Here is a 15,667-nt window from a genome sequence, read left to right as displayed (position 1 = left end):
CTTGATCATCTTTATCCTGAATATATTATTTATGGCATTTTAGTACTTTAATGTAAAAACACACAGAAAAGATGCCACTTAAATAACACAACTAAAAGGCAAATATGAGAACTAATTGAAAATTTGAGAAATAAATGGAAATGCCAGACATTTGGAGTTGTTTTTCATAGAAGCATGTTTGTACCTGGAACTCTCTGCTTCCATCTGTTCAACCATGCCCTCTCCCCACTACCTGTGGGTCATTGGGTGACATAGTTGGTAAGCACAGGCCTGCTATTTGAATTCTTAGTTTTTAAAAATGATATGATCACACACACATGCACATGCATGGCCCATACATAGCAGGGAAAAGGAATCAATAGAAACTGCTCCTAAGGACTGTACTGTAGGTCTATATCTCTAAGCAATCATTTTAGATTGCCTGCTTTCAAAATAAAGAAATTCATGTCTAAAGAATGAAAGGAAAATATGAAAATGAACATCACTAAAAAAAATACCAACAAAGGGATAGAAATTATAAAGGGGCGATGGTGCCAGTGGCTCTCACCTGTAACCCTAACTTACTAGGAGGCTGAAATCTAAGGATCTCACTTCAAAGCCAGTCTGAGCAGGAAAGTCTGTGAGACTTTGATCTCCAATTAACCACAAGAAAACTGTGTGACAGGGCCCAGGCCTAGCCTCACAACAGAAAGAGAGAGGGGTGGCGGGAAGAGAGGGGTGGGGGCGGGGAGGAGAGAATACACACGTGCACATGCGCGCGCACACGCGCGTGCACGCACACACACACACACACACACACACACACGATTAAACAGAACTTCTGCATTTAAAAAGTAGAATAATTTTCCAGGGTCTGTATCTCAATGTGAGGGCAATTGCTTGGCATAAGTGAGGCCCTGGGTTCAATCCTAGGCACAACAAAAGAAGTACAATATCTGAAACAAAAGTACACTAAATTGACTTAGTAATGAAATTGAACTAACAGATAAACACATCTGTGACTGTAAAGGAAAATGTATTGAGATTGTCCAGTTCAAGAAAGATTGGATAATGTAATGTGAGCTTTAACTACAGTACATAAAATAACAATTCTGATCTATTAGATCCAGAGTACAAGAGCAAGGACTCAATATTTGCATACCCAATGCTATGGACATGGTAATGGAAATATAAACATAACTATATAGACATAAAAACTAATGACTCTATAGACATAATGTTTTATTTCAAAATTAATATGTATCTACAATATACAAACCCTTGGCCTAATTTTAAGTTCTAAAAACTAAGTGCCAGTGATTATATAGAGAGATTCCCTCCTTGAACACCTGTTTGTTAAACATGTCATTTGAAATATGATGTAAAAATCAATGATAATAAATTATTTAATAAAATAATTCTGATGGGCCTATAAAATATAAAGATATGTTTGTTCTGATCACTTGTGGCTCACACCTATAATCCTAACTACTCAGGAGGCTGAGATCTGAGGATTGTGGTTCGAGATCAGCTTGAGCAGGAAAGTAGTGAGACTCTTTATCTCAATTAATAATCAAAAGGAAACCAGGAGTGGAGCACTAGCCTTGAGCAAAAGAGCTGAAAGACAGTGCTCAGGCCCTAAGTTCAAGCCCCAAGACTGACAAAAACAAACAAATAAACCAAATAACATGTTGTTTGCATGATAGTAGCACTGAGCTGAAAGAAAATAGGGTAGTACAAAAGTAAAAGGTGCTTATTCACTGTTGTAAATTTGTACTGATCCAAACCAGATTGTTGTAAATTAAGGTATTAATTGTAATCCCCAGATAATAACTCCTAAAATTATAAAGAAACAAATATTAAATGGTATATAGGGCATACCTGTTCAACAAACTTCTTGAGGAAAATTATCTAACTCATTTATAAGCAACATACTGTTTTGACTCCATTCCATCTGAAAATTAAAAGTTGAAGAAGGTTCATTATTTTCCCAGAATGACTTTGCTAGTAAGCGATGGAGCAGGAATTTGAATACACTCATATGTGGTTCAAAGCATTCCCCTGGCCTTTGCTGCAGTAGGATTGCAGCCTAAGCATTAAGGAGTGTAGCACGCCCCTAACCCGATGGCCATGAGTAGTACCACACATCTCTTTCAGCGTGACTTCTCTGCATGCCAGTAGATACGCAACTGTGCAACACAGGCTTTAGAAAAACAGAAGTGAACTTTCTTTTCTTGGCTTTGTAATTCACAGACAGAAACTTTTTCATTTGCTTCCTCTTTCACACAGTGAAAGTTCTGAAATAATGCAGAGCTTTTAAATAAAACAACCAAGTATGAAATTAGGTGATGTGTTGCTGAATTTAATATCAGTTGACAAATCCAGCCGTTATGATACAGTAATACAAAGGTAGCTCAGGGCTTGCTTTGATTTTTTTTTTTTAATCTCTAACTTTGTAGGTAGCGTTTTTAAAGGCTTTTGAGAAAGATAACAGCAATCGGGCCACTGTTGTTTTCTTCCAACATCGGCAAAAAGGGGCTGTAAAATACCATCTTTTAATTTCAAAACATTTCCCATTTATCATCTTGATATTTATTTCCTTGACTTTTACCAGAGACTATTTTAGAAATGCTCTCAGAAGAGTCTGTTTTTCTAGGTTTCATTAAGGAAGCTCAGGATATTTCAGCATAATGCTGTGACTACAGAATCTATGACCTTCCTGAATCTAAACAAGGAGGCTACTGTTTAAAGTTCTCACTTGAGGGGAAATTGCATCAGATGCTTCTAATTCTGAGCTCATCTTAATTTTTTCCACTTAAAATAAGTTCTAAGGAATTTATACTTCTTTGTAAAATAGAGGTTTGCTGTAAGAAATATCCTAGAATTCTATATTTCTAAATTTATCATTTAAATATCTGCTGCCACTCTTCCCTTTTAAATAATATTTTAAGTATTTACAATATTAGGTTGGGTTCTAAACACAACTGATTTCAAAGATCAAATAGATAGAATGAGTAAAGAGGTCACATGTGAGGGAGCATTTACATTTAGGGAAAAACATGCCTGCTTAGAGGCATTTCAAATTTAGGTTTTCACAAGCATTGGTGGACCATTAAAATATATTCCAGGCTAAAGTTTCATGCTTTTTTTTCAGTTTAAATATTAAAAAAATATTCTCTTAGGTATTTATATTAAATGGTCAAAAGTTTGACTACTTTTTGAAATATACAGTTGGATGAGTTACCTACCAAGATTTTTCATCTTAGAGATTAACAAAAAACCCATATTCCAGATTAACTCTTATTTGTGTAAACATTACAAGAATGTTCCTGCTTGTATGTGAATTCTAATACATCACTGATTAAGACATTTATGGCTCTTCACCTAGGCCTCTTTTAGCCAAAGTTTGTGCACATCTCATTTGAAATTGAGCAAATAAGTGTACTTTGAGAATATTCTTGTGCCTTGCTCAGTTAAATTGCTAGACGAATCTCAGATGCAAGTTTACCATATATGCCCTAGTCAAATTTTTGTGTGATTCTTTATCATTTATCTAGCATGGGTTTTAGAAAATTTATACTTAGAATTTGTAGGAAATTTATGCAGGATTTGGATTGTATTTGATTCCATTTTGAAATAAAAATTGTTAAGTTTGCAGTCTGTTCAGTTGAAGAGAATCAAGAAAAACTCCTTGTAATTACGATTATGTGAATTACTTTTCTATATGAATCAGTTTTTTTCTTATAGTGCAACCAAAAGACCCAATTTGAATATGACTTTATAAAACTACAGTTATCATTCATTATCCTTTAGTGAGGAGTCCTTTGGTGACGGGTAACAATAGATAAAAAAGGAAAAAAAAAACAGGGAATTTGTTGACTTTAGTAAAAGATGAGGTGACACTTGCTCAAGCAGTGTCCTGAACTCTCCTTCTTCCCATCTTCACATATTTCCCGTCTCCGCTTTTTCTTGTTTTCTGCTTGGCAAGAATAGCCATTTGATGGAAAGGATTAGACATTTTGGGCTCACGTTTCAGTTTCTGTGTTGGGGTGGCCTAATGTAGGTCATGCACCTACCTGCCCTTGCCCATCATTAACAGCAGGAAGAGTACAGGGGTATGAGGTTCTACCTTGCATTCTATCTTGACCTAATAAGTTCACTCTTGTGCTCAGGGAAGCAGTATTTCTTGCTAGTAGTAAAAAGAAAGCATGCAAAGTCATGGGTTTTCAATCTTAGAATTTCATCCTTGTAAAATGATGATACCACTACTAAAAGTTTGAAAACTACAAAATTGTGGGAAATCCAGATGCCCTACTGCAGATGAATGGATACAGAAAATGTGGCATAGATAGATAGATAGATAGATAGATAGATAGATAGATAGATAGATAGATAGATAATGGAATTCTACGTAGTAAACAGACAAGATAAAATGATGGCATTCACAGGGAAGTGAATGAATCTAGAGTGAATCATGTTGAGTGAGACAAGTCAAGAACAAAGGAACAAAAGGCGCATGGTATCCTTAATATGTGGCTATTAGATCCAAACAGTATAAGAGAGAGGACTCAATATTTGCATACCCAATGCTATGGACATGGTATTGGAAATATAAACATAACTACATAGACATAAAAACCTATGACTCTATAGACATAATGTTTTATTTCATAAATTAATATGTATCTATGATATACAAACCCTTAGCCTAATTTTGATTATGTTCTAAAAACTGAGTGCCAGTGATGTATATAGAGATTCCCTTCTTGAACACTCATTTGTTAAACATGTCATTTGAAATATGATGTAAAAATCAATGTTAATAAATTCTTTAATAAAAAAGGAAATAGGAAAAAATTGTGGGAAATCAGTTTTGTTCTGCTAATGTTAGAATAATGTCATTTGGGTTACTTTCCAGTGTAGGATTTTCTATATTTTAAACCTGTGAATTATTTGTTGAACAGATACTTACTGATTACTGCCAATATGTCAGCACACATTCTTGTCACAATGCTAAGGAGAAGAAATAACTCTCTTTCATGGAGCTTAAGAACCAAAGGATAAACAGTACTAAAAGCACTAGGTTGTATGACATAAAGTAAAAAGATATCTAGAGTAGATTGTGATCAAGTGAAGCACTTAAGAATGAATTAGAGAGTGAACACAGTGAAGGAGAAGAGCGCTGAGTGCTTAGTGCATAGGAAAACCCTATGTGGAAGATCTGAGGCAAAAGAGGGGATAGAACCAAACTGTGTACCGTAAGGAAATGTGGAAGGGAAATGAAGAGTAAGTGAAGAAGCTGAGAGGGAAGCAAAATGCTGTCGAAGAAGAAGACTAAAAAATGAAAAAGAAAAAAAAGAACTTTATCCTACATGCTATGGGTAGCCAATGAACAACAGTGTTACGTGGTCAAATAAAATATCCAGTTTAGAAACATCCTGTAGCATGGTAGTTGGTGAGAGGGACAACTGGGGTACAGAGTCACTCCCAAGCATTACAAATTAATTAAAACAAAGGACTTGAGTTCTTTTTAAAAACAAATCCTGCTTCCTGTCTCTCACACCTGTATAGCTATGTACAGGTCTTGCTCAGTAATGAGACAGTAGAAACTGGGGATATTTTGTTTACCCTAAAATTCATGTTATCCTTTGTTTTAAGTTCATGATGTTTATATTTTATTTGCTAAATGGAAGTAAAACATTTGAGCGATTTTCTGCAAACTCAACATTTGACCCCCTACAAAGCATTTTGAAACCAAAAATTAATCCAGATGTATTGGCTCACTGGTATAACTCCAGGTGTTCCTTAGGAATATAGATGAGGAGGATAGTAGTTCAAGGCCAGCTTGGGAAAAAAGTTAGTGAGATCCCATTTCACCATAAAAGCCAGGTGTGGTGGCACACACTTGTCACCTAAGTTACATAGAAGATGTTTATAATACCTGCCTAGACACAAGATCCTGTTTGAAAATAAGGCAAAAGAGACTGTTGACTTGGCACAAATGATAAAGCACCCGCTGGGTCTTGTCGAAACCCTACAGGCTCAAACCTGTAATCCTAACTACTCAGGAGGCTGAGATCTGAGGATTGAGGTTCACTAAAGTCTGTGAGACTCTTATTTCTAGTTAACTACCAGAAAACCAGAAGTGGTACTGTGGCTCAAGTGGTAAAGTGATATAGCCTTGAGCTGAAGAGCTCAGGGACAACGCCCAGGCCCAGAGTTCAAACCCCACGATGGACCAAAATAATAATAATAATGTAAAAAGAATAATCGAAGTGAAATACCTTGTATCACAAGTCAGGGCCCTTGGTAGCTCATGCCTGTAATACTAACTACTCAGGAGACTGAAATCTGAGGATCATGGTTTGAAGCCAGCCCAGGCAGGAAAGTCCATGAAATTCTTTTTTCCAGCTAATCAGCAGAACGTGAGAAGTAGAGCTATAACTCAAGTGGTAGAACACCAGCCTGGAGTGATAACACCTAGACTCTGAGTTCAACTCCAGTACTGGGGCTTTGAATCATAAGTTATATGTTTCCTTAAAGTAAAAAAAAGTTCATAAGATATGTCTTAAGGTAAGACTTTTATTGTATCTCAACACTAACGGTATCTGGTGATTATTACTCCCATAACTATGTACATGGAAATTAAAGTATTTAAAGTGCTCGATGGTGCCATCTAGTGGTATGCACACCATAAAAGGTTCCGTTTTGCTACTTAATAGTTTGGGGACAGAATACTTTAAAACTAGGGTGTTTTCTTTTTCTTCTTTTTTTTGTTTGTTTTTGTTGTTATTTTTTATTGTTTTTTGTTGTTGTTGGCTGTGGGGCTTGAACTCTGGGCCTCAGCTCAAGGCTTGGCTTGCCACTTTCGGTTTTCTGGTGGTTAATTAGAGATGAGAATCTCACTTTGTGTATGGGCTGGCGTTAAACCATGATCCTCAGATCTCAGCCTCCTGAGTAGCTAAGATTACAAGCATGAGGCATGGGCAACCAGCTTAAAACTAGTTTTATAAAATTAATGCAATAGGATAAGACTTAAGAGGGGCTTATTATAAAATAATTCTTATCTATAATACCAGCAGCAAACAATAAAATAAACTGCATCAAAAATCTAAACTTTTTAGGGCTGGGAGTTTGGCCTAGTAATAGAGTGCTTGCCTAGCATGCACAAAGACCTGGGTTCGATTCCTCAGTACCACGTACATATAAAAAGCCAGAAATGGTGCTATGGCTCAGGTGGTAGAGCTCTAGCTTTGAGAAAGCCCATGAATGGTGCTCAGGCCCTGAGTTCAAGACCCAGGACTGGCAAAAAAAAAAAATCTAAACTTTTAGCCAATTTCCAGTGGCTCACATCTGTAATCCTAACTAGTAAAAAGACTAAGATCTGTGGATTACAGTTCAAAGCTAGTTCAGACAATAAATCCAAGAGACTCCATTTAATTAGCAAGAAACCACAAGTGGAGGTATGGTTTAAATGATAGAGAGCCAACTTTGAGGGCGGGGGGAAAGCCTGAATTCAGGCACAAAAAAATTAAATATTTTATCAAAAAGAAAGTAAAGCATTTCACAGAATGGGAGAAAAATATTTAAAATTACTTTTTCTTGTAAGATCCAGATTATACAAAGAACTCTTACCATTTTACAGCAAAATGACAACCTAATTTCTTTTTTTTTTCTTTCTCTTTTTCTTTTTTTTATTGTCATTAGTAAAAGGGTTACATGATATTTGCCAGATAGAAGGTGCATTAATTCACATACATTGATACCCTTTCACATGTCTTGGTACCCGTTTCCCTCCCCCCCCCACACCCCCCACCCATCTTGGTTTTCCCCCCTTCCCTATCAAATTTCAAATATCCAAATACAAATAAGTTCAATATATCAGATAACAAAGTGAGATACTATACCAATATGAGATAACCAAGGGACAGCAAAGGAGATGAGAGACAACATAGTACATTAAGGACAACAATTTCAAAAAAAAAAATGAGTCAAGGACTTGAATAGACTTTTTCTTAAAGAAAATATGTAAATGGCCAATAAGCACAAGAAAAGGTGCTCAACTTCATTAATAAGTAGATAAATACAAATCAGACCCTGAATTCAAACTCAGAATCTCCAAGAGAAACTGAGACAGAGAAATAAATAAAAACAATAGTAAGATACAATCTCCTGTCCACTAAAACTTTCATAATTAAAATTTTAAAAATGTAAACGTTGATAGGGGTATGAGAAGTAGGAGTCTTCATTCATTGCAAACTGTGGAAAATATTTTGACATGTTCCTAAGTAACACATAAAGTTACCATATAACTTAGTAATTTTACTCCTAGACGTATTCCCAGTTGTCAAAGCTAACATAAAGGTGGAGGCAAATGTCTAAAGCAAAACAAAAAGAAAAGATTTGGAGTAGTATAAAAAAAATTAGGATTATAGTCAAGGTATATGTACACACAGTGAGATAGCCACTGGAATATCCAGAAAATAAAGGAGATGTTGGTGGTTTTGTTAGGACAAGGAAATCTAGCAAGTCATTTTGAGAGAAAGTTCATTGGACTTCCTGTGCTTGGAGCTGGAGCGTTCTTATTGGTGAGCAGCAGCTGTCACTACGAATGTAGCTGGGTGCCAGTTTTGTCTGTTGCTAGGAAAAAATATTGACCGGAGAGATATGGTAGACTGTTAACTGACTTGTCCTAGCAGAGGAGTTCTTGGAACTATCATTGGGACCTGAGTGCTCTTTTCCCTATGACCTATGTGCTCTGTTCTGGTTGTGTTTGTATGACATGAATGTTTTCATTTGTGTACCTAGTTTCCACACAGGTGGTCAAACAAAAACCTGTATACTGAATGTTCATAGCATTATTCATAATAGCCAAAAGATGGAAAAGGAACGTCCCATCTAGTGATGAATGAACAAACCATTATATTCACATATGTCTGAATATTATTCAGACATAAAAAGGAATGAAGCATGATTATATTGCTAACCGTTGAAAATGTTATGCTAAATAACAGAAGCCAGGCACAAGACTATACATGATTCCATTTCTATGAAACATCCAGAATAGAGACCGAAAGCAGATTAGAGCTTGTCGGGTAATGGAGAAAAGAATAAAGAGTGACTGCTTAATACATAGAGGGGTTTGGTTTCTTTTGTCCATCATGGAGTTTGTACTCAGGGCGCTATTCTTGCTTAGCAGACACTCTCACTTGAGCTGTACTTCCATCCCTGGATGGCTACTCTCCAACTTATGTTTCTAAAATAGCTGGAATGACAGGAATGAACATAAGGCCAACTTTTCATGATTAAAATGGATGTCTCACTAATTTTTTGCCTAGTCTAACCTCAAACTACAGTCCTCCCAATTTCTACCTCCTGAGTAACTGGGATTATTGGCATCAGCCACACTGCTTAGCTTAGGAGTTGTTTTAAAAGAGGGTGATGTATGTGGTGATGATCATATAGTATATGGAAGTGTTTAGAGGACATTGAATTGTACACTTAAATTACTTAAATTGTCACTTATGTGTTAGGTAACTGTTGTCTCCGTGGTTTGCTGTGTGTGTATATGTGTGTGTGTACCCACACACGTGTGCGTGTGCATGCATACACCAGAGCTTGAACTCAGGGTTTTGCACTCTCACCCAATGGTGCTCTACCACTTCAGTCATACCCCCACTCCAGCTTTTCCCAACTTAGAGATAAAATCTTTCAAGCCAGGCGAGGTGGCTCACACCTGTAATCCTAGCTAGTCAGAAGGCTAAGATCTGAGGATCGTGGTTCAAAGCCAGCTTGGGCACTAAAGAACGTGAAACTCATCTCCAATTAACCACTAGAAAACTGGAAGTGGTGCCGTGTCTCAAGGGATAAGGTAGTAGCCTTGAGCTGAAGAGCTCAGGGACAATGCCCAGGCCCAGAGTTCAAGCGCCATCACACACACACACACACACACACACACACACACACACTCTTTCAGACTTTTCAATGTGGTTGGCTTCAAATTTGTTCCTCCAGGTCTCAGCCTTCTGAGTAGCTAGAATTACATGCCTGAGCCACTGTGGCCTTACTGGTTTGTTTGTTGGAGTGGGTTTGGGGTTTTGTTTTGTTGGTTTGTTTTTATAAGGTTTTCTTGTGTGGTATAGGCTAGCCTGGAGCATGGGAGCTTTCTGCTCTGCCTTAGCCTCCAGAATGTACCCTGTGCCTGCCTTGCCTCGGTTTGTGTGTTATTTTTTTTAATTGGCACACATCAGTAGTATAGTTTTTATTGTGTACAATGTATTTTGATTGAGTTCACCTCCTCTCTCATTTCCTTAACTTCCCTTCTTTATCAAACAGTATTTGCTGTGTTTTACTGTGCTCTTATTTCCGTGTGTGTGTGTGTGTGTGTGTACTTTGATCCTTCTCACTCTTTAGCCTTTATTTTCTTCCTCTTCCCTCCCACCAACCCCCCCCACGCCCCAGTCTCCCTTTTCACTCATGTCCCATTATCATCAGTTTAATTCTGGATTCCACAAATGAGCAAGCATGCAATATTTGTTTTTATGAGCTTTGTTTATTTCCATGGATTGACAATTTTATTACTGTAGATACTGTTTTCAACAGTTGTTGCTACTATATGTGTTTTCTGTTCTGCTGACTTTTTTTCTTAGGGGTGGTAGTGGGGCTTGAACTCAGGACCTAGGTGATACGCTTGAGCTTTTGTCCTCAAGACTAGCTTGAAGCACAGCTCTACTTCCTGCTCTTTTAGTAGTTTATTGGAGATAAGAGTCTCACAGACTTTCCTGCCCAAGATGACTTCAAACCTTAATCCTTAGACCTCAGTCTCCAGATACCAACAATTGTACAGGTGTGACCTGCTGGCATCCAGCTATTCTATTCTGCTTAATATTATTTGAAGCGATGCATTGATGTGAGACATTTAATTCTAGTTACTTAGGAGGCTAAGATCGGAGGATCAAGTTTCAAAGCCAGCCCAGGCAGAAAAGACCATGAGATTCTTATCTCCAGTTAGTTAATCACAAAAAGAAAAGCCGGGCCAGGATTTAGGCCTAGTGGTAGAGTGCTTGCCTAGCATGCATGAAAACCTAGGTTCGATTCCTAAGTACCACATACAAAGAAAAAAGCCAAGTGGTGCTGAGGCTCAAGTGGTAGAGTGCTAGCCTTGAGAAAGTCCAAGGACAGTGCTCAGGCCCTGAGCTCAAGCCCAGGACTGGCAAAAAAAAAAAAAAAAAAAAAAAAAAAAAGAAAGAAAAAAAGAAAAAAGAGAAAAGCCAGAAGTAGAGTTGTGGCTCAAGTGATAGAGTGATAGAGTGCTAACCCTGAACAACAACAAAAAAAGCCTAAGGAGCATGCCTAATCCCTGAGTTCAAGCTCCTGGACCAACACACACACACACAATTATTTGAATATATTTGGTCTATTTAATTTTTTTTTTGCCAGTCCTGGTGCTTGAACTTAGAGCCTGGGCACTATTCTTGAACTTTCTCAAGGCTAGATCTCTGTCATTTGAACCACAGCTCTGCTTCCAGCTTTCTTCTATGTATATGGTACCGAGAAATCGAACCCAGAACTTCATGCATGCTAGGCAAGCACTCTACCACTAGGCCAAACTCACAGCCTAGTCTGGGTAATTTTTAATTTGATATCTGTATACATGTTACTAACTATATATATATATAGATATAGATAGATAGATGTATATATATGTTACCTCCTTTATCATTCCTTGAAATGTTCGATATTTCTCTATTTTTTAATATCAGAGAGGGCTGTTCTAAATGTATAAATAAATAAGAATGCTTAAAACTCTCCATGGATGGGCCAAGAGTTTGGCCTAGTGGTAGAGTGCTTGCCTAGTATACATGAAGACTCGAGTTCAAGTCCTCAGTACCACATGCATAGAAAAGCGGGATGTGGTGCTGTGGCTCATGTGGTAGAGCACTAGCTTTGAGGAAAGCCCAAGGACAGTTCTCAGACTCTTGAGTTCATGCCCCAGGACTGGCAAAAAAAAAAAAAAAAAAAAACCAACTCCATGGATACTGTACTGGTACTTCTTCCCCCAAACAGGATCTCTGAGTCTCACCTCTTAATATTTTTACTGTATTTTATTTCTGACTATTCTTTTAAGAATATATACTAATTTATAATTCTGCCAGTAATGGTTGAGGAGATTGGAGATTGTTTATTGAGTGTCTAACTCTACCCTAGGCTTGTGCCTAGATCCTTTCTTTAGATTATTTCATGTAAGTCTTACACCTTATCTGTTCATAGAAGGTAATGGGAAGATGAGCAGAGATCAGAACTAAAGTGCTTTTGTCTCCAGGTTATATCTTATTTTCCCCTTCACTTAGCAATTTTAAGTTTTACCTGTATCATTTGCTGCTTATTAGAGTGCTTCATAATTACCCAAGTATCATCTGTTAGCTATTCTTAATTTACTAGTACATAACAAGTTGAATCTTTTGTCCATTCACATTAATATATTTTAAATTAAACATTCCTGTTCTTTTACAGACAGAGGCATTATACATCCAAGGATTTTTTTCGTTAAGTTTGAACTTTTGTTTACTTTTCACTTCTAGGCTCTTGATGGAAATGTATATGATCACCTCAAAGATTATTTAATAGTCTTCAGTCGAACTGAGCTGGAAACTTGCCAAGCTGTACAAAACACATTTCAGTTTTTATTAGAAAACTCCAGCAAGGTAAGATTTCTTCGCAGTGGGTGCGATTAACCATCTTGGAATCTAAAGTGTTTTTGCACACATTTCAAATTGAAGAGATCAGTAATATTAGAAGAATACTTTAAAGGACAGTTTTTTGGATGCCACTTCTGTTTTGGGTTGGGCTTTTGTTTTTATGTGTTTTTTTTGTTGTTGTTGAGAGAGTTATTTTGGTTATACCAGGGTTGAATCCAGAGCCTTGATTATGGTAGACAGATGCTCTGCTCTACATTCCTTCTGGGGTTGTTTTTTTTTTTTTTTTTAGCTCTTGCTAACTTCTCCCAAGCTGGTCTCTGACTTTCAGTCTCTTGGTTCCATATCTTCAATAGCTAGAATTACACCTGTGTGCGTATAATGCTAAACATTCTTCATAAAAGTTGGTAAAATTGGGGGCCGGGAGTATGGCCTAGTGGTTAAAGTGCTTGCCTAGCATGCATGAAGACCCGGGTTCGATTCCTCGGTACCACATATATAGAAAAAAGCCGGAAGTGGTGCTGAGACTCAAGTGGTAGAGCTCTAGCCTTGAGAAAGTCCAAGGACAGTGCTCAGGCCCTGAGCTGAAGCCCAGGACTGGCAAAAAAAAAAAAAAAAAAAAAAAGTTGGTAAAATTGGGAGAAGCAGGTGGTAATGTGACTGGCCAGTTGAAAACATCAGTTCATTGCCATATGCATTGCCTTTGAGAAGAATGGTTGTAGAATTTTGTCTTCCACTCAAATGTTGAACCTTCTCAACTCGGTCATTTGACAGAACAACAGGTCATATGTCAATGCAAAGAAAAATAAAGGAACACAAAGGAGAAACTGATAACTGTCTTAAAACTAAATACTAGCATATCTTTTTTATATATAAATTAAATACTTTCCTATATCCCATTATTCATTCATGTTGGTCTTTTGTTTACAAGTGTTTATAAGGGTGTAGGAAAGGGTAGAGGAAACTTTCTTTCTGCCAGAATCCATTTATAACATCATTTGAAAGTCATGTAAAATTATTAACACAGGCAGACAACTGTGGGCAAATGACAAGAAGTGTAGTGGCCCCAGATATTACCTATCTCTGTGAGAAAGGAAATAAAATATATTTTCTTCAGGATCTGATAGATTACATTTTGTTTTGGTCGGTCCTGGGGCTTGACCTCGGCCTGGGCGCTATCCCTGAGCCCTTTCAACTCACCCTACCCCTACCCTTTGAGCCACAGCACCTCTTCCCATCTTCTAGTGATCAATTGGAGATAAGACTCAGATCTCAGCCTCCTGAGTAGCTAGGATTACAGAAGTGAGCCATCGTGCCCTGCTAGATTATAATTTTTTTAACCATAGTAAACTATAATTGAAATAAATTGTTCCTGTGATTACTAAATGCTATTTTCTTTCTGACAAATATGTAGTAAATGCTTTCTGCATTTTGTAATTGCTACTTTAAAAGATCTAGTTCAATTGTCTTTTTTGGCTTAGAGTGGAAGAACTTATTCTTTTAGAAACTGTTTAGAGTACTTATCATCACAAGACAATATCCAAAGACAGGGACGAAAAGGGATGCATATTTTTTTTCTTTTTGGTGCCAGTTTTGGTGCTTGAACTCAGGACCTGAGCAGTCCCTGAGCTTCTTTTGCTCAAGGCTAACACTCTGCCACTTGAGCCAGAGTGGGGTGGCTAATTGGATGTAAAAGTATAATGGACATCCCTGCCTTGGCTGGCTTCAAACTCACAGTCCTCAGATCTTAGCCTCCTGAGAAGCTGGGATTACAAGTATGAGCTCCAGGCTTCAGATCCTTTCTTTCTTTCTTTCTTTCTTTCTTTCTTTCTTATTTCTTTATTTCTTTCTTTCTTTATTTATTTATTTATTTTTGTGGGTCATGGGGCTTGAAGTTAGCCTGGGTGGCTGTCCCTGAGCTCTTCAACTCAAGGCTACCACCATACCCTTGAGCCAAGCCCCACTTCCTGTTTACTAGAAGTTAATTGGAGATAAGAGTCTCTGGTCCTTTTGTGCCTGGGCTGGATTTGAATCTTGATCTCAGCCTCCAGAGTGGTTACGATTACAGGCGTGAGCCACCATGCCCACCTCAGATTTTTTATCGTAAAGGCATCTTTCTGTAGTACCTGAGCTCCTAATTCTATTTTGAGAAAAATATTAAAAATGCTAAGTTGAAAAAGACATAAAAACACTATTAGACTTATGCTTTTTTGGGGGGGGGAGGCGGGGAGTGCAGTCCTGGGCTTAAACTCAGGGCCTGAGCACTGTCCTTGGATTTTCTCAAGACCAGAACTGTACCACTTGAGGCTCCGTACTACTTCCAGCTTTTTTTTTTTTTTTAATGTATGTGGTACCGAGGAATCGAACCCCAGTCTTCGTGCATGCTAGGCAAGCACTCTACCACTAGGCCAAACTCTTGGCCCCTAGACTTATGTTTTTTAATGTCTTACTTGTATCTTACTTTCCCATGCTTTTACTACCAGAACACAATAGTAGATTTAGAAGAATAAGCCTAGAAAGGATGAATGGATAGTAAGATTTCTGAAAGGAAAGTGTTATCCACAGAATAATGGTCATTGGTAAATAGGTGTTTATTTTAATGTATATATATTTGATATTTTTCATAAGTGAATATTGGACAAAAAACCTACAAAATCATGTTAACTTTACTCCTTTTATGATTGATTTTTTTAAATTCCTTGACAATTTTTTTTTTCAGTCACTCATGGGGCTTGAACCAGGGCCTAAGGTGCTGTCCCTGAGCTCTTTTGCTCAAGGCTAGCACTCTTACACTTTGAGCCACATCTCCCTGTGCCTTTGATTTTCTGGTGATTAATTGGAGATATGAAGTTCATGGATTAATTGGAGATATGAATTTTATGAATTTGCCCCTGCTGACTTTGAGTGTTGATCCTTAGATCTCAGCCTCCTGAGTAGCTAGGATTACAAGTAGGAGCCACCAGCACCTGGACCTTGAGCAAAATTTTTATGTT

The 15,667-nt window shown here is 37.5% G+C and overlaps 1 protein-coding gene across 2 annotated transcripts in view; it reads left to right on the top strand.

The window, feature by feature from the left end:
* Fchsd2 (FCH and double SH3 domains 2) overlaps positions 1 to 15,667 on the top strand; it is a 189,164-nt gene that overhangs the window by 121,845 nt on the left and 51,652 nt on the right. For both annotated transcript variants that reach the window (XM_090348381.1, XM_090348382.1), the window contains exon 9: positions 12,561 to 12,683. In XM_090348381.1, coding sequence (XP_090204507.1) covers positions 12,561 to 12,683 — 123 coding nt within the window. The remainder of the gene's footprint in view (positions 1 to 12,560; positions 12,684 to 15,667) is intronic.

This window comes from Megascapheus bottae, chromosome 16, assembly GCF_031878675.1.
Source record: "Megascapheus bottae isolate mThoBot1 chromosome 16, mThoBot2.hap1, whole genome shotgun sequence".
NCBI lineage: Eukaryota > Metazoa > Chordata > Mammalia > Rodentia > Geomyidae > Megascapheus > Megascapheus bottae.
Note: the sequence above shows the minus strand (reverse complement) of the source record. Positions and strands in the feature narration are given on the sequence as shown.